Source organism: Amphiprion ocellaris, chromosome 20 (genome assembly GCF_022539595.1).
Source record: "Amphiprion ocellaris isolate individual 3 ecotype Okinawa chromosome 20, ASM2253959v1, whole genome shotgun sequence".
In the NCBI taxonomy this organism is placed as follows: domain Eukaryota; kingdom Metazoa; phylum Chordata; class Actinopteri; family Pomacentridae; genus Amphiprion; species Amphiprion ocellaris.
Window position 1 is genome coordinate 14407611 of NC_072785.1, and position 24180 is coordinate 14431790.

The 24180-nt window shown below is 39.4% G+C and overlaps 2 protein-coding genes across 3 annotated transcripts; both read left to right on the forward strand.

Moving 5' to 3' along the window:
- The first annotated feature begins 1702 nt into the window (after window positions 1-1702).
- Window positions 1703-8712, forward strand: LOC111565932 (14-3-3 protein zeta). The gene is made up of 6 exons (XM_023266252.3): window positions 1703-1860; window positions 2299-2675; window positions 5696-5813; window positions 6546-6706; window positions 6815-6910; window positions 7702-8712. The coding sequence occupies exons 2-6, from the start codon at window positions 2376-2378 to the stop codon at window positions 7774-7776; spliced, it is 750 nt and encodes a 249-aa protein (XP_023122020.1). The 5' UTR covers window positions 1703-1860; window positions 2299-2375; the 3' UTR covers window positions 7777-8712.
- Window positions 8713-9405: 693 nt separating this feature from the next.
- Window positions 9406-24100, forward strand: adam17a (ADAM metallopeptidase domain 17a). 2 transcript variants are annotated; one of them, XM_023266248.3, is made up of 20 exons: window positions 9406-9609; window positions 10650-10782; window positions 11860-11993; window positions 12521-12609; window positions 13216-13405; window positions 14974-15104; window positions 15313-15399; window positions 16172-16297; window positions 16604-16748; window positions 17095-17186; window positions 17542-17694; window positions 18260-18459; window positions 18548-18651; window positions 18795-18929; window positions 19590-19720; window positions 19894-19972; window positions 20189-20277; window positions 20394-20453; window positions 21264-21300; window positions 22333-24100. In XM_023266248.3, exons 1-20 carry the CDS (start codon window positions 9504-9506, stop codon window positions 22737-22739), a joined length of 2628 nt encoding a protein of 875 aa, XP_023122016.1. In that variant the 5' UTR covers window positions 9406-9503; the 3' UTR covers window positions 22740-24100. The 2 variants fall into 2 exon arrangements, with proteins under 2 accessions (XP_023122016.1, XP_023122017.1); XM_023266249.3 differs by lacking the exon at window positions 21264-21300 and having other exon boundaries at window positions 9407-9609.
- The last annotated feature ends 80 nt before the right edge of the window (window positions 24101-24180 follow it).

Sequence of the window (24180 nt, forward strand, 5' to 3'; positions counted from 1 at the left end):
TAATAGACTATGATTCAAAGCAAAAAACATTCATGCTACAAATAGCACAGGAGGCAAACCAAGACTGTATTTTACTGTACTGCACGTCAAGCCCAGTAATGTACAATAATTATGTGAAATAAGATGTACTTTTTTTGTATTAGTCCCATTGCTGACTTTTCACAGAACTATTTCTATTAATCACCAAAACAGGAAGAATTATCAACCCATCAGGATGACACCTTGCAGGTTTCTGGCAGCATGATGGGTCGACCTGGTGCACGTGATCTGTATGTTCACACATGCTAACCTGTCAAGTGTCAGAGAAAGTGAGAGCTGTTGCCTCTTAGACAGGTTTCAGCTGAGAACAGCCACACCCAAAGGTTTTTATGCATTCCACAAGCCCACGTCTTTCTCTGGCCTCAGCACGTTGACTCGCTTTGTCGCTAAAGGTGGGGCTCAGGCAAGTGTAAAGCTCAGGGTGAGAAAGTTTAAATTGTGAACATAAAAGACCTTTGAAATGGGTAGATCAGTGTTACTGATTTCAACTTTAATGCAGATCCAAAGTATTTTATATCCATTGTTTTCATCGCCCAGCAAGTAATCACATATTACAGATAAGTGCGGGTAATAGCCTATATGAACTCAACAAAGCCTCAGTTTATAACTAACGTGCCACAGAGTCCCACTGTTGTCCCAAAACTATTACACTCAGAGACACACAGTTGCATGAGTTGACGTTTCTTTATTACAATGAATATTGCCATTCGAGTCGACAAAACGATCTCTTCTCGTGTCCATCACATGATTTTTAACAGCAGACACTTTGTTCAGTTTACATGAGTAAATGTCATAGTTTTCATTTTTCAGAGGCCTTCATACATTTTTGTCCAAGTTGGCTTCAAAGTTGAGATTCAACTCCCCACCCTACTAACAGTCAAAGTAGCTTAATTGCTAACAAAAATGTGTACAAATAACAATCTCTTTCAGTTAAAGTAGCTTATTTCCATTTGTCTGACTGGATGTATTCATTATTCAGTATTAATTACTTTAATTACAAGGACACAGTTGCTGTTTTGTATTTTATCTTTTACATGTTTTAAATGTTTGTACCTTTGCCTGTAAAGAATGTTTGGTACACGAGGTGAATAATCTTGCTTGTCTGTTTCGTCTGCCAAATTAAACCCTTGTCTTCAAAGTGCTATAGAAATGAAATCATTCAGTTTCAGAAAACTTTATTTGTCCCCAGGGGGCAATTAAATTTTTTTTTATTATATAATAATAATAATAATAATAATAATAATAATAATAATAATAATAATAATAATAATAATAATAATAATAATAATAATAATAATAATAATAATAGTCATCATTATGCCAACTCATAATCATTTAATGGGTGGTTTTGGTAATGCTATGGGAACAGAAAATAAGATTAAACAAAGTAAAGCCTTTACAGAAGAAGAACAAATGTCCAACAACTGAAAGTAACAAGGGCCACACCCGCTTACAGCGCCTGCAGAGTGTGAAAAAAGCACGCCATTGATTGGCTGAGCATCACCATGGCAATACGATGACGTCTTCATCCCTTGCTCTAATTGGAGGAAACCCCGTGGCCGCAGTCTCTGCAGAGTTCCGGTCAGTGAAACTACCACACAAGTTCCGCCTCTTTGTCGCTTTTCTGAGCAACTATTGGTTTACACCGCTAACACTTCCTGACTATTAAGTGAAACTCTGAGTTATGATTGGACAAATTAGCCTTCACATAAGCCGTCTTCTATTTTAGCAGGTACGGTTGAGTTATTTTGCTGCCGCTATTCTTTGCCTTTCAACCCAACCTCTCTATCCAGCTTGGGGAGCGAATTTGGACCTCAGCAGGTCAGAAACGATGAGTATTTGAACTTGTTTCCTTTAAATCGCCGGTTAAGCGTTAAACTGACGAATTGTGATCTCGGTTGGTGCCTCGTATGAGTAATTGTAATGCGACATGTATGTCAAAAAGGAGTGGTCGATGTAGCTACCAGTGGCTACTAGTTTTTGCTAATTTGCTTGCAAGGTGCACCAGACAGCTTTGTGGCGGGTTTGCTATCCCCAGTTGGGGAAACCCTTTATATAGATAGTTTGTTCATTGTTTTGTTTTACACGGCGTATTGGTGTAGATAAGCTATAAAATGATTTTTTAAAAATCTTCAAATCGAACGAATTTATCTCCCAGGGCGTGTATTAAAATCAGTGAGACTGTGCTACCTTAAACCTCATGCGGATGCGTGCCTAAATTCTGCTAAAATAGCTAATTGTATCGTCTCACTTCCACAGCTTGTGAGGAAGAACACCGTCGGTCCCCGACTGCCACACACCCGGATTTCTGATTTCTCCATCCTCACAAATAAACTATGTCTACGGATACAGCGACTCTTATTCAGACGGCCAAGCTGGCTGAGCAGGCTGAGCGCTATGAAGACATGGCCAAATTTATGAAGGAGGTTACCGAGAATTCAGAGGAGCTGACGGACGAGCAGAGGAACCTGCTGTCCGTCGCCTACAAAAATGTGGTCGGGGCAAAGCGGTCTGCCTGGAGGGTGCTGTCCAGCATTGAAAGTAAGACCGACGCTGGCGACAAGAAGCTGCCCATGGTCAAAGAATATCGGGAAAAGGTGGAGGGGGAGCTGCGCGTGGTCTGCGAGGAAGTTCTGGTAACGTATCAGCATTTTCTCCACAGTTTTAAGTCTGTGGCATGTTACCTGTTTTATTTGTAGTTAAATTATTACTATAGCCATCTGTAGTCCTGTCAGTAATATCGTGAGAAACGTAGAAGAGAGTTGTTGTTTTATTTTGTTCTTTAATAGGTGTTTCTTTTTGTTACAAAGCTTCCCACACAACATTTATAGTGGCATGATTAATTTAGTGCAATAATTTATGTCAAATGGCATGCATCACTATGGTTTCCTGCCCTATGGTTGTAGAAATATGGCCTCTAAAGCCAGAGAGGACAAGGAAGTATTATGTAGTCCTCCCACTGTTCCTGCCTTTTGGGAATCTGGATTTAGAACAATGGGCTTGAAACCTTGAGAGGGCGTGAACTGACAAAAAGGTCATAGCAGTTACCATTTCAGCAAGGTGTGTCTGAATGGATAGAGAGCGAACCCAGGAATCATACAGGAAATGTACGCTGTATCCCTACAGCTGTGTCCTATGCGTAGTATCTATGTAGTCCCATCTGGCAGATAGTAGTCTAATGTGGTTACCCAAGTGCAAGAATGTACATGCATAAATGACTCATTTTCCCTCAAGTCTAGTTTATACAGATCGCCAAAAATGACATCCTGCATTGCTTGCAATTAAAACCAGGTGAAACAAATGCATTCTCAAGCATAAGTGACCATGTTTTAAGATGTGGAGTTACTGGAATACTAGGTTGTATGCTTTCACCTCTTGCTTAATCTAATGCAGCACCACAGCTTTACATTGTTCGTCGCCTGCCTAGATAATGGATTAGTTGAGATGGAGATTAGAGGATATGGGTGAGGGGACTTAGCAGTAAGATCGAGATAATTTCCCTGAGCTGCTGTCTTTTAAAATGCACTGCAAACCTGTAGGGACCATTCGTTCTCCGAGAGCTTCCTATGTGTGCTCCGGACAACGTGAGCCTCCATGGCTGTGACTCAGCTTTCAACATCTCTGTTAGTGACTGTTGACTGAGGGTTTGTCAGCAGAGAAGGGTGTGTGTCAGTCCTCATTCCTTAATTTGTTTGCAGAAGCCTGACGTGATAGTAAGGCCCCCACAAAGGCAGAAAAGCAAAAACTGGCAGACGAGTAAGCTGCTCGTGTGCCCTCCTTTGTCGTGATTTGCCTAACAGCACACAGTGATACCACATGGACATGGCATCTCAACCGGAAGCAGAGGCATGGGGATGCTTGGCTTCCAGTTTCCACATAGGATGTGATTATAAACCTTGAAACCCTGCAGAGTGTTACCTGATTCAGGCCTATTGGCAGCTTAGAACATGACATTGTAAATTGTACCTTGATACCTAGAGCTTCAGAATCCATAAAACACTCCAAAAATGTTAATTGGGTTTTGCCAACTGGATTTTGAGCTTAGACTTGCTTGACATTTGAGTGGTAGCTATTTTTTTCCCTGATTATCACATTTGCTGAGTAAAGAGGAAAAAATACCTACAACAGTCTTAAACCAGACCCTGTGGAGCTAATGGCAATCTTGCTACATGGATTGAGGGATTAGTCCATATTTGGAATGCATATATCAATTTGTTTGGCATGTAGCAGCATTCACACACTCCAGCCAGGCTTTCATCCAGCAGTATTGTTTGTGCTTTGTGTTTAGCACTGGTCACTGAAATGAGAGCTTTGTGTGAAAGCTCTGAGAGCAAATCTACTCCTCTTTTTGTCTGCTGTGCAGCGCAGGCAATGAAAAAGGAATGCTTAGCACTTGAAACGTGTTTCAGCTGAGCCAATCTTGTGTCAGTAAATGACCAGGGAGTGGCTGCTTTGCTGGAAAACCACTTTTGCTTTTGTAAAAATAAATTTCTGTAAGTTAAAGGAAAGTTATGTTTGGGTGTTGGCTCTCAGTACTTTGCTTTCTATCTTCACAGTAGGTATTGTCACTCTTTTACCAGAGTTAAAGTGTTGGCAAGCATTTTTTTCCCCCAGGGTGAAATGGTTAATCTGCTCTTTCAGTGACATTAATTAGCCTTCATAATATTCCAAGAATGTCCATTGAAAGACAAATGCCTTAACATAGAGTGGAATCACAGAATGTGGCAACATCTGATTTGTTCTATATTTTCCTACATCACATATTTTGCTACTAAAACTACTGTTTATTATGATGTTTATATTCTTTGCTTTTTTAAACAACTAGTTGGACGAGAGATTCAAAGCTGCGCTACTTCTTTCTAGTGTGACAGCACAGGTTTTAACAATGTAAATGTTTTAAAAACAAACATTGCATTGTTTTGCTATATTGTTTTTATAAACTCAAAGCTGAAGGCTCCAACTGGAAGAGAAGGAATGATGATGCTGTTTTCCCAGATAATTCATTGGTCAGTGGCGGTGTTTCTAACTTACGTTGATCTGTTACCATTACCTGCTACACTAGAGGTTGGGTGTTCAGTATAATTGAACATAGTCATGTACCACGGTAAGAAGTGAAACGCCATCATAGTCCTAGAAACCCAGAGCTATACCTCCCTACCCTCAAATCCTGCTTTGTAGCACAGGCCTCACAGGACAGACCAGAGGCTTAGCCTTGTTGTGGACAACTTGGAGGGACTTTGACAAACAAAATGCTCCCTCTAAATGTCAGTGAATGTGAATATGCACTTGACTACCAATGGAGCAGAACTGTAGTCATTATTCATCGAGCTGAGCACCTATGAAGAGGGAAAGGAAAAGTGCATTCTGGTGGATATTGGCTAATTGGAAATTTGGATGAGCCAGCCACAGCCATTTCATATTGTGCTATGCAAAGCTAGTGTGTTTTTTTCAAAACTTAATTTTTGCCCAATATGGCACCATTGGTGACAATTGTATAAACATTGACTGCATTTTCAGCGAATGATCCTTGAGATTTGGCCCTGATTGCCAGTTAGATGTCATGATGTGCTTGTGATTTGGCTGATTTGTTCTGAAGTGTACTGCTCTGTTCTTGCGTCTAATATGTGATTTTTTTTATTTTTTTCTGTCTTCACAGTTACTCCTGAAAGAATATTTAATTAAAAATGCCAAGCAAGCAGAGAGCAAAGTCTTCTATCAAAAGATGAAAGGGGACTACCATAGATACCTTGCTGAAGTCGCTTCAGACAAAAAAGGTGAGTTTACATCATAACCACCTTTATTTACCTTCATTCCCGTTTTTTAAGACGTCAGCACTTTGCTTCTTTGTGTTCTTTGTAGAGAGTAGTCATTAAGGTGTCCAATTATCTTTTTCATGAATATGTATGTATAAGCAAAGATTAGCCACTGTGTCATTTATGTATAGGCACCTCCTGACACTTTAAATAGAAATATATCTGATTGTAGGAGTAGGTGGGACCTAACAGTGTTATTCTAGCTTCCCACAGGGAAAATGTATTGTGACAGAATTTTGTCACCATCTGCTGTCACTGATGGTCTGTTTTCCAAAGTGATCTACCTAACTTCAGGAAGATGGTATGCTACAGAAATGTGCTAATACTAAGAGTTGCAAGTTGTTGTTCAGGAATTCTTTGTTACACTCAATTTATGCAACATACTGACACACTAGCAACTTCTAAAAAAGAAAAAAACATTTGATCACCACCAGTGGTTTCCTGGTAGTCTGCTGAAATGGCCCTTTGCTCATTGTCATCCTAATTACTCAGAATGTTTAATTTTACAGCTTTTTCAATAACCTGTTATTTTTTTATGATATCTAAGATGCCCTGCTTGAACAAATTTTGGTGAAATTAAAGTCTGTGGCTGTTCAGAGTTTTAAAATGAAGTCGCTGTAAATGAACTTGTATGTCAGTCTTGGCACACGCATACGTTGACATAATTTATTTGATTCATTTTTCTGTCTTTAGACCCCATGAAAGAGTCACAGGATGCATACGAGTGTGCGCTTGAAATCAGCCAGGAGATGCCCCCGACACATCCCATTCGCTTGGGCCTGGCACTTAACTTTTCCGTCTTCTTCTATGAGATCCTCAGCTGCCCAGAGAAAGCTTGTGAATTGGCCAAAAAGGTCTGTAGACCTTTCTCACTAAAATCAGCCACTTACCCATTTGTTAAGTTGTAAACAGCCGGAGATGGACCATGTTCAAAGTGTTAACATTTGTGGTTTTGCTTGCAGGCGTTTGACGATGCCATTGCGGAGCTCGACCAGCTAAGTGAGGATTCCTACAAAGACAGCACTCTTATCATGCAGCTCCTCAGAGACAATCTGACAGTGAGTCTTCTGCTATCACATGACACAAAAATAATCTGTACTATCGATAAACCGCACCATGCTTGTTCCACAATGGATTCTACATGGTGAAAATCCATTTTGTGGTTGTTATAAACTTGGAGATGTGAAGGAAAAGATAGGACATTTACTTGTGCCATAACTCACGTCCCCCAAGAATTAGATAGAATCCCAGCTTCACAAAGAGTATGAACTGGACTCAAGTGTTACCTTACACCTGACTAACCAATAGTAGTCCAGTTCAAATTTTGGATAATCCTGCCCCCTCACTGCCCACTGCTGGGAGATGAGCTGGTCAGCATGAGCTGCTGGCTGGCAGTGTAAGATGTTTTGACTTTTTAGAGCTGCTTTTATTGAATTAAAAATGTCTCCGCCACAACCAAAGTTTGCAAAATGTTCTGCTGTAGGCTACGAGGAAGCATGAATTAGTCTTCAACGATGACATCTCAGTTATGTCTCCTTCCATTGCCAGGAACAAAGGGAAACTGGACACCTGTACACAACTCTGGCATTTGAACAGTGATATATTTAGCGAGGCTCTAAAGTGTGTCGTGGTGCTTCTCGATGGTAGTGAATAAAGATACAAGTTCAAACATGTAAATGATAATTTTTTTTGGTGGCTTGGTAGATTTGTTTACATTATTGATAATGGATTTGTGAATATACCAATAAACAGTAATTTTTTTTAAAAATGTAAAATATCAGGCGTCAGAAACGAGTGAGTCTGGATATTTGACTGTATTTTAAACAAATGTCTGTCTGTCTTTTCTCAGTTATGGACATCTGACAGTGCTGCTGAGGAGGGTGATGGTGGAGAAGGAGGAGAGGCTGGCGAGAACGAGAACTAAAACAAACAGTCCCTCACTGGGGGTTATTTCCAAAAACAACAAAAGGGAAAAAAAAAAACTTTTTACACATCCTTCATTCCTTAATGCTCCACTCAAACATTCTACCTATGAAAGCCACTGCTGAAAATGTAGTGTAAGGAAAATAATTAATAAAAAACATTCTTCTGCAATTCAGATTTGGTCAAGACTAGTAAAAAGAGAAACCATCCATTTCTTTGGTTTGTGTTTGTCCCGGCCTTCCCATTTGTGCAGTTTCAGCTGTAAAGGAAAAAAGTGATTGATAGCTTGACATGAAATCAGACCCCTTGCTCAATTTAGAGTTAGTGCGACTGGAAGTTGTGAGAAATTCTGGGTTGTTTCCCAATAAGAATTGTTAAAAATAAATAATAGTTTCTCTCATATCTTTTTGTAGTGTGTCTGTCTCTATACAGTTGCGTGGTACAGTTAGAGCGGCTGAAGTTAAACTTCAAACGAATCTAGTTCTCATACTGCAGGGACGCCTGTGCACTTTACATGCTGGCAACAATTGCTGTAACAGCCAAATTGTGTCCAATGGTTAATTCCTCACTTTCTGCCCTGGTTATGGAGCCACTTTGAAGCGTGTCTTTGGCAGCAAATGGTGGGTCTGACCAAATGCAGGGACCTTTTTAATGGGAAAACGACAATTGTGTCATGCATGTCTCTTGAGATATTACACTGGAAGGGGAGCAATTGCCGTAACACACAAGTCCAAGTGTCAAGTTTAGTAATTTTCAACGCAGGTTTGTACACATCTTACATAAGGGTAATTTGTTAGTCTGTCCGGTGATTGTCACTAGAGATTTGGACCACTATTGTTTTGCTATTCATTCAACTGTAGTATCTAAAAGCCTTGTGGAACTGTTTGAATCCCAATGTATCACCTATGTTAACATGAATAAACATTTTATAAATCAAGTCAAGTTTTCTGTTTTCATTTTACTTTAATTATAAAAGTGCTTTAATGTTTAATTTTTCCTTTGTTATGGTTAAGACACTTGATACTTTCATTTTTTTATTTTGTATTTTCACTCAACAGTGCAAAAACGTTAATTTAACGACCTCAACTCAATGTAATCATTTTCCTGGAAGGATGTGTAGTTGCCAGAGCAGAAATGCCGAACTACTGGAGCATTCTCTACATTATTTTGAATATATATTTTAGGTTATACGTAAAGTCTAAGATACATGATGCAAGTCTGAGACACAACTGAGTTACCATCTTTGCATATTAAGGTCTACCACAATCAGTGGTGGCAGGTGCATTTATGAGTACTGTACTTTAATGATTCATTCTATACATTCCCAAATGAAAATACTGTACTTGGTGCTTCTCTATGAATTCTGCTTTAAATATATAACGTGAAATGACTGAAATGTAATGTATTATTATAAAGTACCTGCTGTGCCTGTTTGTTCATAATCAGATGTAAAAATAAAACGGCCTCCGACGCACCATAGGAATGACTATTGGATTTTTTTTCCTTGTGGTTTATTTGACCTCAGCAAACAAACAACCTAGATAAATATCCCTTGTGATGGATTATATTTACGTTGTGGGGTCCTGTTGCTTTGACCTGCGTGCAGCGTCAGTCTCTTCCTCGGCGGATGTTTTCCATCCGGCGCACTTCCGGGTAGCTGAGCTAGCTGTCGGGACGGAACACTTTTGACAATGAGCAGACGTGTGTAGCCGTCAGAGCAGCTTTACAATGAGGGGCATATTTTTAATTGCCTTTCTGGCTCCTTGTTGGGTGAATGGTGCCATTAGGACAAGAATTACCGAGGAGGAAAATCACGAAGAAAACCCAGAGTTCGGTAAGTTGCTAACTTAGCATTTTAACCGAAGCTAATGCTAGCTTAAATGTAACTGCTGACAGTCTTCGACATTATGAGGCTGAATAACACTAACCTTGAATTCATGTTACTTGTGTATTTTTACTGAGATAAGCAACGCTGCTGTTTTCACAAATGTTAAGGCATTAAATCTTGACTAGCAAGACCATATATGTCAGGCGAGGAAGCGGATTGCAATTTCTATTTAATGTAAATTGTATTGTACAGTAATGGTCTGGCAGTCTGTGCATATTCATTAGTGCTTTTGTGGCTTTTTCTATGTAGGCCTCACTAAAAGGACACTCGGAGAACATGCTGGGAATTTGAACAATTCTAAAGCTAAACAAGGCATGGGAGTGATTCAACTCTGACAGTGTCAAGTATTGAAGTTATTAGTTTTTAAACCAAAAATGGAGGTAAAATCAGACACCTTAAGCAAAGAGAGGAATATTAGATCTATACTCTTGCCATGTTGCCATGATTTTAAGCTGTCATCTTTCTTATAATCGTAACCGGGGTAGCAAATTAAGGTAATTTAGGTGTGCTCCACCCTCCCCGAAGTAACTGTATATTGCTACTGCCATTCATTGAGTGAACTTGTCTTTGTTGTTTTGTCTTATTGACTGATATTGTTCTCGATGTTTGTTTCCCTTTCGTGGATTTTTATCTTTCTTTGTCTACACTATGCTAAACTATAAACGTGTTTTTAAAAGGCAATATTTTCTCATATTTGTTGTGATGGCCTAGAGGCCAGAAATAGGAAATGATTCAGGTACACATGTGACAATTGCATCAGTAGTTACTCTGCTTCTTTGTGTCGCCACATTCTAAAGAAGCCACAATCCGTCATGCATTGATGTGTTTCTTAATGTCTTTATCCCACAAAAATAAAGACCTTTTAATTTTCACACCCACCCTGAGTGCATGGACTTGGATTTTTTATGCCATGTTTTGCAGTTGTAATTTAAATGCGGTTTCTACTTGGTTGTATAAGACAGTTGCTTGCTTTCCTTGTATTCCAGATGCTCTGAACTCAATGCTGTCAGATTTTGAGGTGCTGCCACTATCAGGCCTCCAGCTGCACTCTGTAAGAAAGAGGGACGTCCACACCCAATCTCACCTGGAGCGACTGGTGAGCTTCAAAGCCCTACAAAGGTAAAGCACCCCCATGTCTGACTTAACCTCACTCAAAATACAGTTGTGATCATTTAGGTAATGTTGCAGGATCACAAAGAAAGATTACTAGGTTACCAAGGCATTTTTAGCCAGTCTCGTCAAAAAAATGGCTCTCTTTAACTTGCTAGATCACCATGGTAACTGACGCTGCGCAGCTAGCCTGCTCTGGAGGAGGTTCTGTTCAGAGTTTGGTATTTAAAGCATCAGTGCAACCAGGTTTTTTCCTAAAAATATTCTCTTTAGCGATACAGATTGCGAGCTGGGGGAATATCTTAAACCTCATGAGCTGTATGAACAAAGTCATGCAGTTAAAGTAGAAAAAACTATATGTGTTGCATTGTCACATTAGCTATTAACTGAATTGACTGGGTTATGCAGAAAATGCATAAATATGATTTAAGGGTAGGTCCTAATTTATATTTATCATAGAGAATATTCAACCAAAAACATTATTTAATTTTGATTTGGCCAAATACTAAAGTGATTTCAGCATACTCTTTGTTACGGAGGATTGTCTGACCTAAATTAACTCTTTAAAAATCATGTTTAAATGAATAAATGTTAACATTTCTGAGCTCCAGTGAGCAGCTGTCACATTAGAAAAGGGAGCTGAATAGAGAATGGGAAAATAATCAATTTACATGATCAGGAGTTTTCTAACAACATTCTTCTCTGGCCTTATTTTTGCAGTAACAATGTTTTACAGGAATACATTTTTATGTCTTTCATAGCTCTCCATTATAACAACCTGTTCCAGTAGGCAATATGCAATATGCTGTTCCATTATGAATGGAAGAAGAGTCAAATTGTTTTTTATGTGCCCCCTTTTATGGGAGTGTGCACAGAGCCTGGTGAAGAAGACCTGGGTTAAAATGTCCTTGGTCAGACTAAAATTATTGATCAAATCAGGAAAGATTACCCTTTTGTTGCTTTATTTGTTTGTGACACAAAACATTAAAACCAATGTCACTCTTCATACAATACCATAGAACAGCCATTTATTAATGTTTGAGTTACAATCGATATCATGTTTTTATCTTATTTTTTTAACTACAGACATTTCAAGCTTTACCTGACCACGAACACAGACCTTTTCACAGAAAAATTCAAAGCAGTGTTTGTGGACAAACATGGGAGAGAAGAAAACTTTGATGTTCAGCTGCAGAACTACTTCACTGGACATGTTGTTGGTGAGTGGATGTAAGAGATTTTTAAAAGTATACTTTTTGGATCATGCATTTTTCAGGACTGTTAATGTACAGACAACTGCCAAGGAACGCGGTGGAGTTATGTGACGATCGGCGCTGGTTTGTCTGTCTGTTAGCAACATTACCTAAAAACGGATTAACGGATTTACATGAAATTTTCAGGGAAGGTCAGATATGCAACAAGGAAATTGATTAGATTTTGGCAGTGATGCGGCTTATAGTCTGGATCCACAATTTCTGTATCATTGCAAGATAGTGGCACAGAGTTACTGTAACCATGACAGCAAATGAACACATCAGCTGCCTGCTGACAATCACATGATTGCGATCCTACTACAGATCGAGCACTGTGGATTTATCGGGACTTATCCGTCGGAAATGATACAAGGAATGAGCAGCCTTGGCGGAGTACTGCGCTCTCCAAGTGCTTTTCTCGTTCTAATAGCCAGGCTAAATCCATATTCATTAAATTTAACTTATGTGTAACTTATGTATTTTTTGTTTTGTAGGAGAGGAGAATTCACGTGTGCAGGCACACATTGACGGAGATGAGTTTTCTGCTCACATTTTAACGGATGAAGCAGAATATAATGTAGAGGTAAGAATCTGCATAATCATTGTTTTTGTGTCGAATACAAATATAGGGACAGTTGACCCTTCACCATTATCTTTGTCAAACACTCAGGCTCAGTCATTTTTTTCCCCAAGGCATTTAAGAAGCATCTGAAAGGAGAGCCATATGGATCAAGTGTCAGCATTATCAAAGCCACAAAGAAAAATCATGAAAAGGCCATCTATAAGCTGCCTCCATAACATGTATTAAATACCATGCTGTACTTTATACATTTAAGTAGATTTTCATTATGCTTTTTGGGGACAATACTAATTATTACTTTTCAATGGCTGCCCATACAAGTCGATTCAAAAGACACTAGTTAAGGAGAAGTTCTGTTCTGTTCTCATCTACCTATTATCATCTCACTTCAATCCTACACATCTGCCTGTCCATAACCTTTGCTAATTATTTCAGTCCCCTCTTTATCAGTCTTTTTCCTGTCATCAACCCTCACCTACAGCTTTAGATCCATATTTTCCTCTTCTTGGTTGCCCTGTTGTTGTGATGTCTTTTGTGCTAAAATCTCCTCCACCTATGACATTCACTGACTCTGATGCTTCTCTCTTTAATGCCATCTGCTCCATCCAGCCCCTGTGGAGGTTTACTGATTCCCCAACTGATGGTAGGTTACTGGTTTATCGCTCGGAGGATATCAAGAATCTGACCCACATTGTTTCTCCAAAAGTGTGTGGTTACATCCACGCAGAAGCCCAAGACCTTCTGCCGCAGACTGCCAGGAGTGACTGGGAGGCACAAGAGGAGGAGGACCAGGAAAATGGTGAGCTGTTGATGACTGATCCCTCCCAATAAAAAAGTAGGAGGATAACAAATGTTTAAGGTAGAGAGAAGGAAGGAGGAGGCTGTAGTAGTGAGACAAAGGATGTGGGTGGTAGATTCTGTAACACTTCACTTTAATAGAAAATGTGTATGTAGGCTAGGCACATACACACTGCCGACAAGTAGCTATTATGTAAAAACCAAATACATTTTTGATTCTTTTGTGCTGCATTGGAAATGTAAAGCATATAACAGTGTTCATGTGCCAGAGGAGATGTCTGAAACACCTCTCACTGGTTCCTGGTTGAAAACACTCATTGGGGAGATAAGCTGAGGTGAAGGTTCATATGGAGGAGGCATTAAAATTCATGGAGGCTCTGCTGCCCAATGAGATGACTCTGAGTCGTCACTGGTCTCCCACTGCTTGTTGTGGAAGCCAGCGCAACGCACTCCCACACTTCTGAGTAGTGTAGAGCCAAGTGTGCTGTATGATGTAATGCTCAAAAGCATGTCTTCCTGTTGTCCTTTTCTGTTATACTGAGTGTTCAGAGATTTTAGGGTTTATGAAGTTAGAAAGCCCCTCTCCTTTATGAGTATCAATTTCCTATGTGTTTAACCAACATATTAATCATATTGCATGACAAAATCACAATTTTCTAAATTAAAAAAAAAAAAATCTAAGATTTCTTTATCAGACTAATGAGTTTTGTTGTTTCCTAACACTCCTAAAGTGTGAGGATTTTGAAGTTAATTTTAAACTGATTGCTTTGTGGGTTTTAGGTTATTGGTCAATTAAAAACATGCAATTTAAATGCTGTCATCTTATACAATAGAAACTTTAATGGGCATTATCACTATTTTCTTAAATTGTGTAGACCAGTGGCCCAGGTACTTGGAGTTTATTGTAAGAGGATCAGGACAAATGTTAAAAGTTAGAATAGATAGATGATCTTGAAGTTACGTCATGCTTGGCTTGCATTTTTCATGGAAAAGTACCTTTTGAGAAACCTACTGAAACTACTGTTTGACTTGATAAGCATGAAATTTAGAAATTTAAAACTCAGTTTTGCAAATATTAAGTATTTGGAACAGTCAAATTAGGTGGTAACAGATTAGACAGAACAGTTGTTATGTATAAGAGAAAAAGATTGAGTATATCATGTAAACCCCTGCTCTAGGTGGTTAATTGAACCTAACATTGTGTGGTAGATGTATGACATTGACTTCTTCTTCCAGCTCTTAGAAATATATTACAGAACTCATTCACACTTACCAAGCATTGAAGCTTCTATTATGATGTTAAACCTGCTATTTAATTGTGGCTTGTACAAAGGCAGAACTTAATCAGTCCTCAACCAAACAAACAAAAAAACAAGATGTGCTGCTAAATGTGAAAATGAGGGCAATTAACAGTGGGATACTTGGGCATGGCCTCATTATTTGGCATATTGGTGTATTTATGTACAAAGTCTGTTTTTATGTTAGCTTTTCTTCATCTTTTCCCTTTGTCTGCCTGTCCTTATTATGTAACTCTATCTCCCTCTGTCTCTGTTACCCTCTTTTTTGTAGGATACCACCATAGAGAGAAAAGACAAGCACATGACCATAAGAAGAATACCTGCCCCCTGTTACTGGTTGCAGATTACCGCTTCTTTAAACACATGGGCCGTGGACAAGAGAGTGTCACTCTCAACTACCTGGTTCGACTTTATGATGTTTTGTACAAACCTATTTTAGTAAAACAACAAGAATACAATGTTGTTTGGCCAAATTTTGAATTGTCTTGACAAGCCTGTAATCAGTGTGAGTAAAATTAGTAGTAATTCAGTGGTTGTAGCATTGTTTATATAGTTATAGGTGTTAGTCAGTCTTACTGTGTGTATGATTTTCTTTTTTTCCCCTATTCAGATTGAGTTGATTGATCGAGTTGATGACATTTATAGAAATACCTCCTGGGATGAAGAATTCAAAGGCTATGGGGTCCAGATCCATCAGGTGTGTCAGAGATAATATTATTAGAACAATATGGTCTGAATTTGACTTCTCCACCAGCTAATCATCAAACATCACTGCACATGCTAGCTTTGTTTGATACTCCCAGAAAACAGGCTGAGAATAACACTGTCCCTCAGCGACATTGAGAACAGCATTTTTAAGAGGAACTGAAAGGTTTTTTGTGTGTGCTTTGTGGGGTAATTTAATTTGTTCCACTGACTGTGTGAATGAATAGTGACACTGTTCGCCACACTGTGAGTCCTGGGCTTCCTCACTGAAAAGATAGGCATTCATTTAGCTGCTTAGAGTTATTTTCCAATTGTCTTTACCGTAAATGTAAGAACAACTTACGCTGTCATATTTAACCCCAGTCCCTTCAGGGAAATTTAATAGTTTGAAATTCAAACAACTCAAAAGCATGTTGCTGACTGACTGAACTGCATGTTGCAAATCGGTGTTCTGTCTAAGTATGTTATCTGCATAAAAACTTTTGTTCCAGGGCTGATGTTAGAAATCTAAAAACATATGTGTACTCTGCTGTATTTATAATGGAGCAGTGATTTAAGAAGTAACTCTAATGGGCCTAAGGCATCTAACACCTGGAATGTTTTGAATTGCAACAGATATTGAGCATAATATAAAATATTCCACATAACATTACTTATGATCCAGCATACATACATCTGTGGCATGATTACATTTTTAATTGTATTATTCTGTAATTGTGTTTGATAAAATGTCCTTAAATGATGTCTTTTGTTATCATTGTCAGATCATTATTAACAAGGAGCCTACAAAGCCTCCCTCTGGCCAAGATGGCCTCCGCTGGGTCCACTATAACATGGAGAACAGCCCTGTGGCGGGAAAGGAAGTCTGGGATGTGAAGAAACTTCTGGAGGTAAAAAAAATAAAGCCAGACAGAAAAAAACTGTATTGAAAAAGTTCAGTACGTTCTTTTTCAGTCAAAACCTTGAGACTGGATACGATTGGAAAAATTTCATTAAATTCTCAGCCAACACTGGATCATAATCTGATATACATTCACACAGATGTAAAAATGTTCTGTGCTATTGGAGCAAATAGAAGCTTAGAACACTGTACTGCATTTTATCCTCATAGTGTCAGAATGAACAAGTCCGTGTTAGATGTTATTGACAGTATTACAATGTATTTTTAAAACTATTTTTTTCCTTGTGTCCATTAGCAATTCAGCTCAGACATGGCTGATAAAGCCTCTGCTGTTTGTCTGGCCCACCTGTTCACCTACCAGGATTTTGATGAGGGGACTCTTGGGTTGGCCTATGTGGCCCCCTCCAAACCTCAGGCCCTGGGTGGCCTCTGCCCAAAACGTAAGAACACATGGCTACCTGCAAAAGAGCTTTGTTTTGATAAGCTCAGCATTAAGTACTATATACTATATGTTCGCCTTTGGCACTTTGACTTATTATGCTACTGCATGTCTATGTTGTAGCATTATTAAATACCATTTCACTCTTGGGAAGTGAAAGGGTTGTGTAATTCTTCTTGTCAATATCTATGCTACACTGTATTAAATATGCTGGCCTGGGAAAGACAGAAATCAAGAGGGAGGTCAAAAGCCATTAGATGAAAAGAAAACATTATGTATGTTGAATCTCTGGATGATTGTAAAGCAGAAAACATCCTCATGTCTTCTTTGATTATGTCATTTTGTAGCTTACTATCCAACCCACTCTGTCAAGAAGCCCAGTTACCTCAACACAGGCCTGACCAGCACCAAGAACTATGGCAAAACCATCCTCACAAAGGTGTGTTTTAACTTTCTTTTTCAATTATAATCTTTAACAAAACTAATTACTGGGTGCACTGGGTTTCAGCCTGGGTGTTATGCAACATGTCATCTTGCCAAGTTTAGGTTCTGAGTAGAGCAGAGTGTGGGTGTTATGAGAATGTTATTAACCTGTGCTGCATCAGTATGTTTCTGGCTCTTCAGTGCAGTCAAGTTTCAAAACATTTGTTTGAGCTGCGTATGTGTGTGTAAAACCTTCATCCTGCATTTTCTGTTTAATATAATGTGGGGTTTTTTTTGTGAAATTTGCTCTTAACTAACCTAAAGATCCAGTAGTAAACTATCATAAATGTGTCGTGTTTGCATCTCATCAGGAGGCAGATTTGGTGACCACTCATGAGCTGGGCCATAACTTTGGAGCTGAGCACGATCCTGATAACATTCCTTACTGTGCTCCTAGTGATGACCACGGGGGGAAGTTTGTCATGTACCCAATTGCTGTGAGCGGAGACCATGTTAACAACAAGGTACCTACCCAAGTAATGTACAAATGGTATTGAAACTCAGCATTACTCCATCTCTGTTGCTAGCATAACTGCTACTGGACTATGTCCTAGTTTACAACAGACTTTTGATGCTACACTCAGTTATGGATAGAAGGCGTGATGAGAAGTGTGAAAGTGCTCATACAGAAGGCTGAAAACTGCATCACGGTTGTTCCAGTGAGATATATGACTTTTGTTGCAATTTCAGGTGAACAGTGTTATTGTTTATCTGTTGGGAGTTTTTCTGTTCTTTAAGCTGCATGATAAAGAAGAATATTTACAACAAGATCTTGATTCACATCAGTTTCATCAATAAATTCATAAATTCATAAAAAGGCTGCAAAAATGTAAAGGCAGCTCTTTATAGGCAGAAATTGTTTTATGCAGCTACTCCTTGGAGATTTATTTGTTCAAATCTGTAGAATTAGATTAGTCCATGTGCTATTGTCTTCACAACACCTCATCACATCATCATTCATGGTTGTCCTGAAGGCATCCTTTCCTAGTTAATAACTAACCCGCATTTATTCTCCTTCCTCTACTAAAGCGTTTCTCCAACTGCAGCAAGATCTCCGTCAGAAAGACGTTAGGGTTCAGGGCTCCTGTGTGCTTCAAGGAGAGAAACAGTAAGGTATGTGGAAATTCCAGAGTGGAGGATGGGGAGGAGTGTGACCCTGGGCTACTCCACCTCAGTAATGACTCCTGCTGCTCTTCTGACTGCAAGTTCAAACCTGATGCACAGTGCAGGTATGAGATCCAAGTGACAGACAAATCAAACATCTGGCAAGTCTGAAAAAAGAAGTACTAAATGTTGGATTCACGGATCTCTTCACAGTGACCGAAACAGCCCTTGCTGTAGGGAGTGCAAGTATGAACAGGCAGGAACAAGGTGCCAGGAACCCATAAGTGCTACCTGTAAAGGCATATCCTCTTGCACAGGTGATCGCCTCCTGCTGGCTTAACACAACAACTGCACCAATCACTGAAGGCTGTTGGTTGTGGTGTTTCGTGCCTTTTTAAACTGATAATTCAAAAATACTGCAGAAAAAACTAAATGTATTAAGCTTTCCTTCACATCACAGGTAACAGCAGTCAATGTCCACCTCCTGAAAATGCAGCTGACAACACTGTTTGTGTTGACAATGGCCGGTGTCACAACGGAGAGTGTAACCCCTTCTGTGAGGCCATGCAGAACCTTCAGTCCTGTGCTTGCAATGGTAAATTTAATTTGCAACAGGTTTATGGGAGAAAGTGCACTGGCTGAGTAATGTTGTGGATCTGAGCTGTAACTGTAGACACTCACTGATCATAGGGATCCCAGAGTGTATCCCAAACAGGCAAAAACAATAAATTTGTTGGAAAGATAATTGCTATTTTATGTTGCCAGTTATTCACTTTTTTATTATACAAAACTAAGATAGACACTAAGATAAACTGATACAAGTTTTTTTTGTATATGAAAAATTGTGGTGCTTTCTGAGTGATCATATTTGATGATCAGTGGAAAGATTTTTGGCCCTGGGCATATGAAACCCATATGAAGACAGTTAAACAAATTGAAGTTATATAGTTTTTGAACTAAAAGCAATTTTTTCCTTATCTCTAAAATTTACATAACATTTTTCTGCATTTCCAGATGGCAGTATCCTGTTAAACAAGAAGTAGTTTCCATCGGCTTGCATATCATTTGAGTATATTTAGTCTGGTACTATCTGAATGAATGAATCAAGTCTGAATGACTATTTTAGTTTTGCTCCGAAAAGCACATTGAAGTTAAAGTATCTGCTTCAAATGTTAGCAAGGTTGTTTGTTCTCTCTGCTGTGCATAGTGTTAAAATTCAAATGCTTTTTGCGTGGATTGTCTTTTTTGCTTGCAGAGACGGAGAATTCTTGTAAAGTGTGCTGCAGGGGAAAGGATGGGACCTGCTCTCCCTTTGTCCAGGACAGTGGCAGCTTCCTTTTCCTTCGCAAAGGAAAACCCTGCACTGTGGGCTTCTGTGACGAAGGCGTGAGTCATCAAACCTTTATATGTTTCAGCACTACCATTACAATTAAATGATGTTCATCTTGTTCTTGTTGTTTGTTATTAACACAGGCCAGCACTGAAAGGATTATGTAAATGCTACAAAGAGTTGTTGATTTTTCTTTATTTGACGGAGTTAACTTTCTCTTGTTAAACAGGGAAAGTGCATGAAGCAGGTGCAGGATGTGATCGAGAGGCTGTGGGACTTTATCGACAAGCTGGACATTAACACATTTGGTGAGTCCCGTACAACAGGCTGCTTTAAAATTTAAAGAACAAAATCAGAATGTGGGGAAAACTTTCTCAAAAGCTTGTTGTAGAATTTTGAAAAATGATTCCTTTGCGTTATAGTTGAGGAGTGCAATAACTCAAGTTCAAACCTGATCGTCTTGTCACTCTTTTTTACTTTGTCTTTTTGTTTTTGTCTGTTCCGGCATCTTCACATCCTCACAGGGAAGTTCTTAGCTGATAACATAGTTGGCTCAGTCGTGGTGTTTTCCCTCGTCTTCTGGGTTCCTCTCAGTATACTGGTTCACTGTGTGGTAAGAAACTGCTGGACATCACTTTTCTGTTGTTTCCATTGTCTTCAAACCCTACAGTGATGAACTTTACTATTGTACTTCAAGTACCAACAGTTCTGTCCTCTATCTTCCCGTAGGACAAACGGCTTGACCAGCAATATGCGGAGAACACAAAGTCCTTCTACTACCCTCCAAGTGTAAGTTCCTACTCTTTCAAAAGCTCATATATGATCCTGTGCACTAGCCTTGCTGCGACACTAACCAAACTCATCCAGTCCTACAATGCTTTTCTAAACACTGACACCTTTAATAAAGGAATGAGAGGGAGCATGAAAGGTTACTGTTGAGAATGAAGTGTGTGCGTTTATTTCTGAGTAAACTTCATGATCTCCACCATTAAAACTAAGGTGTTATGACATAAAAACTCAATAAATTTCCTGCTTTAAAGAAAAGACATAGGATTATATTTCCCAGCAATGAAATACAAATTTATTTTTCACATTCTTTACTTGAAATTTGTCTCTGTTTCTGTTTAAAACAAGCTTAAAATGAAAATTAAAAAGCAGTTGTATGGCTGGCTTTAGTCATTCCACCTAGGATTATTTTTTAGTGATCCTGTATACGTTTTAATTTTAAATGCAGTGAAAGCATTTTTCTCAATTAGCTTTTTATTCTGAGTAATCATGCTAAAAACAGAGAATATTTTGGGTCTTAGCTTGTCTTATGGGCCGCTGTCTATCAAATCCACTCTTTTAGCTCCACATTTGAACTCTGATTCTGTGTTTTTTATATTTGATTGCAAAATTGAGGCAAATCTAGTGCTAAATTTGCCCACTGTTTTGAAAATACAAGGATAAGAGCAGGGCACATATGGGTTTAGCATCTGAAAGAGCTCTCTCTTCAAACTGTGTGAACCAGCGGTCAGACAGTCCCATCAGTAATGGCCTCACTGTCACTGCTGGTTTTTATGAATGACCTGTCCATCACTCTTTGCCTTCAAACCGCAGCAGATGGTGGAAGTTTGTAATAGAGCTCCCGCCATAGGTGAGTGTGTGTGCCATGGCTTGGTGTTGCGATCCGTTGCCATTGAGTCCATGATGATGCATGGTCAGTGGCCCACGTTTGGGATACTCCTGCAGTCGCTTACTCCTTGATGTAATCACTGATCTAGCTGCACATCTCCAGCCCTTAGTCTCACACTTCATTAAACAGTAAAAGTAAGGTAGGAACAGTTTAATGCGACTAAATAGCTCCAAGTGCGTTCCTCTGCACAGATGTCATCCATGCAGAGTTATTGTCTGATCAGAAATTACCTCAAGAAAGCAAGATTGCATTTTAGGAGTATTCAAACAACGAGAGGACCGAACAGGTTGCACCTTGTTTGTTGTGAAATCGGATGCAGTGTGTGTCGGCGTTTTAAGTTTGCATCTGCTGCTGTTCAAAGTCACAACAAGATGAGGGTAATGTTTTCAGGTGATTGTTCTTACTTTTTACTGTTTCTTTTTTTTGATGGCTGTCTGCACTGTATTAAGTCTTTTTTAGGCTTGACTTGGAGAACATAGACTGAGGGTGCATTCCTCTCTAGACCTTTCTCACAGCAGACATTTTGACTTGTTAGAGTGGGATAAGCACAGAGGCAACAAATGAAATTAATGATGGTCTATTTTCTTTAGGTGTGCTATTAAGTCCTGCAGCATTGTGCAGCATGCACAATATTAAGGGCCTGGCATCCCTAAAAAGGACTGCAACCATAATTAATAATTGCACCTCTGTTTGACAACTCAAAATGTCCACAAGCAGAAAGGTTTATTTTACTCATTCCCACCTTTAAATGAGATAATGGGGATGTTAATGGGGACGGAGATAACATAAAGGTATTGACTTTTAAAGTATCATGGAAATAACATTAGGGTTATGATAGTAAAATCGTGTTTGGGTGTTAAACTACAAAATTTAGAATAAATGTGGGATTGTCTGAATGCAACAGAATGTAGTAAAAAGGGAATGGATCCCACCTCAGTCAAAGACAGACGGCTTTGATGTGCCTCTTTCTCACATGTTGTCTTCGCTCTTCAGAATCAAGACATGCTGAACAACCTCGAGTCGGCGTCCGTGCGCATCGTCAAGCCTCCTCCGCCTCCCTCCTCCTCCGCCGGCCGGACCGCGCCCTCCTCCCAGCTCCCACAGCCTCAGCAGCTGAGCCAGGTCCGTGCCCCTCCCGCAGCCAGCAGCAGCAGCAGCAGCAGTACCCCGGGCCCCGCCGCGAGCTACGTCCCCACCCCGGACAGCGCAGGGGGGCTGCGGATGGCCACCATCCAGGAGGACACCAGCAGCGACTCTCACCCGGGAGAGGAGGGCCTGTCGGACGATTTCACAACCGCAGGAGCCTGCTCGTCGGCTACGAAATCCTCCTACGAGGATCTGACAGAACAGAACCCGCAAGCCAGGGACCGACGGCGCCTCAAGAGGCAGGACTGCATTGACACTAAAGAGACAGAGTGCTGAGAGTAATCAACCATAATGTACATGCACCTGATATTTGTTATTTAGGGAACATGCAAATACATGCAGCATTGTGCTTTTTTCTGTATCACATCACAGTATCTGTTAGTTTAATATAATGCGCCTTTTGTAGATCATATTTCAGTGTTCTGTTGTGCTTCTTTAGTCACTTGTAACTTACACTGCACCTCCATACAGATAATACCTGAGAAGTCTCAAATCCCTCTAACTGCAGATAGAATAATTATAGAATTCAATTTACATTTTTGTGCCTTTTGGGCCTTGGCCAGTTGAAGCTCGGGAGGTCTGAGAATGTCTAGGATGTAAATCTGCCGCGAGTTGGTTCCTCAAACACATAGTTTAATGATAATTTTCTATTTACCCAGTGGCTAAATGTGTTACTGAATATGCAAATACTTGCCAGGTCGAAAAGGAGACTAATGATTCAAGAAAAAGCCCTGCAGATTAAGCCCAGTTACTTTGCTGGTGCTTCCTGTGAGATATGTAAACTACTGTAATCACCACAACGCAACCTTTCCAGGTGGTTCCACCAACATGTCAGCAGGTGAATATACGACATATTATGGATGTTGTAACTGTGGTTATTTTCCAAACATTTCAGTGTGATCTACTAAGATCGTGGGCTTCTTAAAAGAAGAGTGTTTGTCTTTAATCTGTCATTGATGCACTTGAAGTATTTTTTAACATCACTAGAGAATTGAAGTTTTATATATGTTCCTTCTACACTGTTTCATTTTAAACTGCAGGCTTGTATAATATTTATCTCCTGTGTACTTGGATGCAGCATTTTAATCCTGTGTAAGGAAGGAGCAGCAGTTTCTCTAGTGTTAAATGAATTTAGACGGTGAAAATTAAAATGAGAAAAAGTTCTATTATGTTGTTAAACCTCTAGTTGTGCAGTGGTTTTTAAAAAAATGCTCTCTCCTCTGTGTGGTTGATCCTTGTATGAAACATGGTGCCTTTTTTTGGATTTTGTGCCTAACTGCTCCATGCTGACTTATTTGTGTGCAGGAATGACCACCACATGACATTCTGAATTCAAGAGTTGAAGCACAGGATGCTCAAATAATACATTTGTCTGGTTTAATGTCCTTGTGCCAATGTGAGCTCTGCACCTCTTTTTACCTATTTAATGCTGTCTCAACACTGTTACCTGTATCTGATGCTGAACCTGTAACACGTATTTCATTGTAGGTCAAGAAAAATGAGTAGATTGTGCAGCTGACTTTATTTCTGCAGGATGGATGTGAAAAGTAGTGAACAAAGTTAACCTGCAGTGTTGTACCGAATAATGCTTCTGTCTTTATAAATGTCAATCACAGTTTTGTTTTTTTTAAAGTTCTTCACTTGCATTACCTACACACATCTCAAAATTTAAAAAAAAATCTTCATTGCTCATTT

Coding starts and splice junctions, on each gene's coding strand:
- LOC111565932 (XM_023266252.3), top strand. CDS start 2,376: ATGTCTACGGATACAGCGACTCTTATTCAGACGGCCAAGCTGGCTGAG. Junction 2,676..5,695: donor TGGTCTGCGAGGAAGTTCTG/GTAACGTATCAG, acceptor CTGTCTTCACAG/TTACTCCTGAAAGAATATTT. Junction 5,814..6,545: donor AGTCGCTTCAGACAAAAAAG/GTGAGTTTACAT, acceptor TTCTGTCTTTAG/ACCCCATGAAAGAGTCACAG.
- adam17a (XM_023266248.3), top strand. CDS start 9,504: ATGAGGGGCATATTTTTAATTGCCTTTCTGGCTCCTTGTTGGGTGAAT. Junction 15,400..16,171: donor ATGGGGTCCAGATCCATCAG/GTGTGTCAGAGA, acceptor TATCATTGTCAG/ATCATTATTAACAAGGAGCC. Junction 17,695..18,259: donor GAGACCATGTTAACAACAAG/GTACCTACCCAA, acceptor CCTCTACTAAAG/CGTTTCTCCAACTGCAGCAA.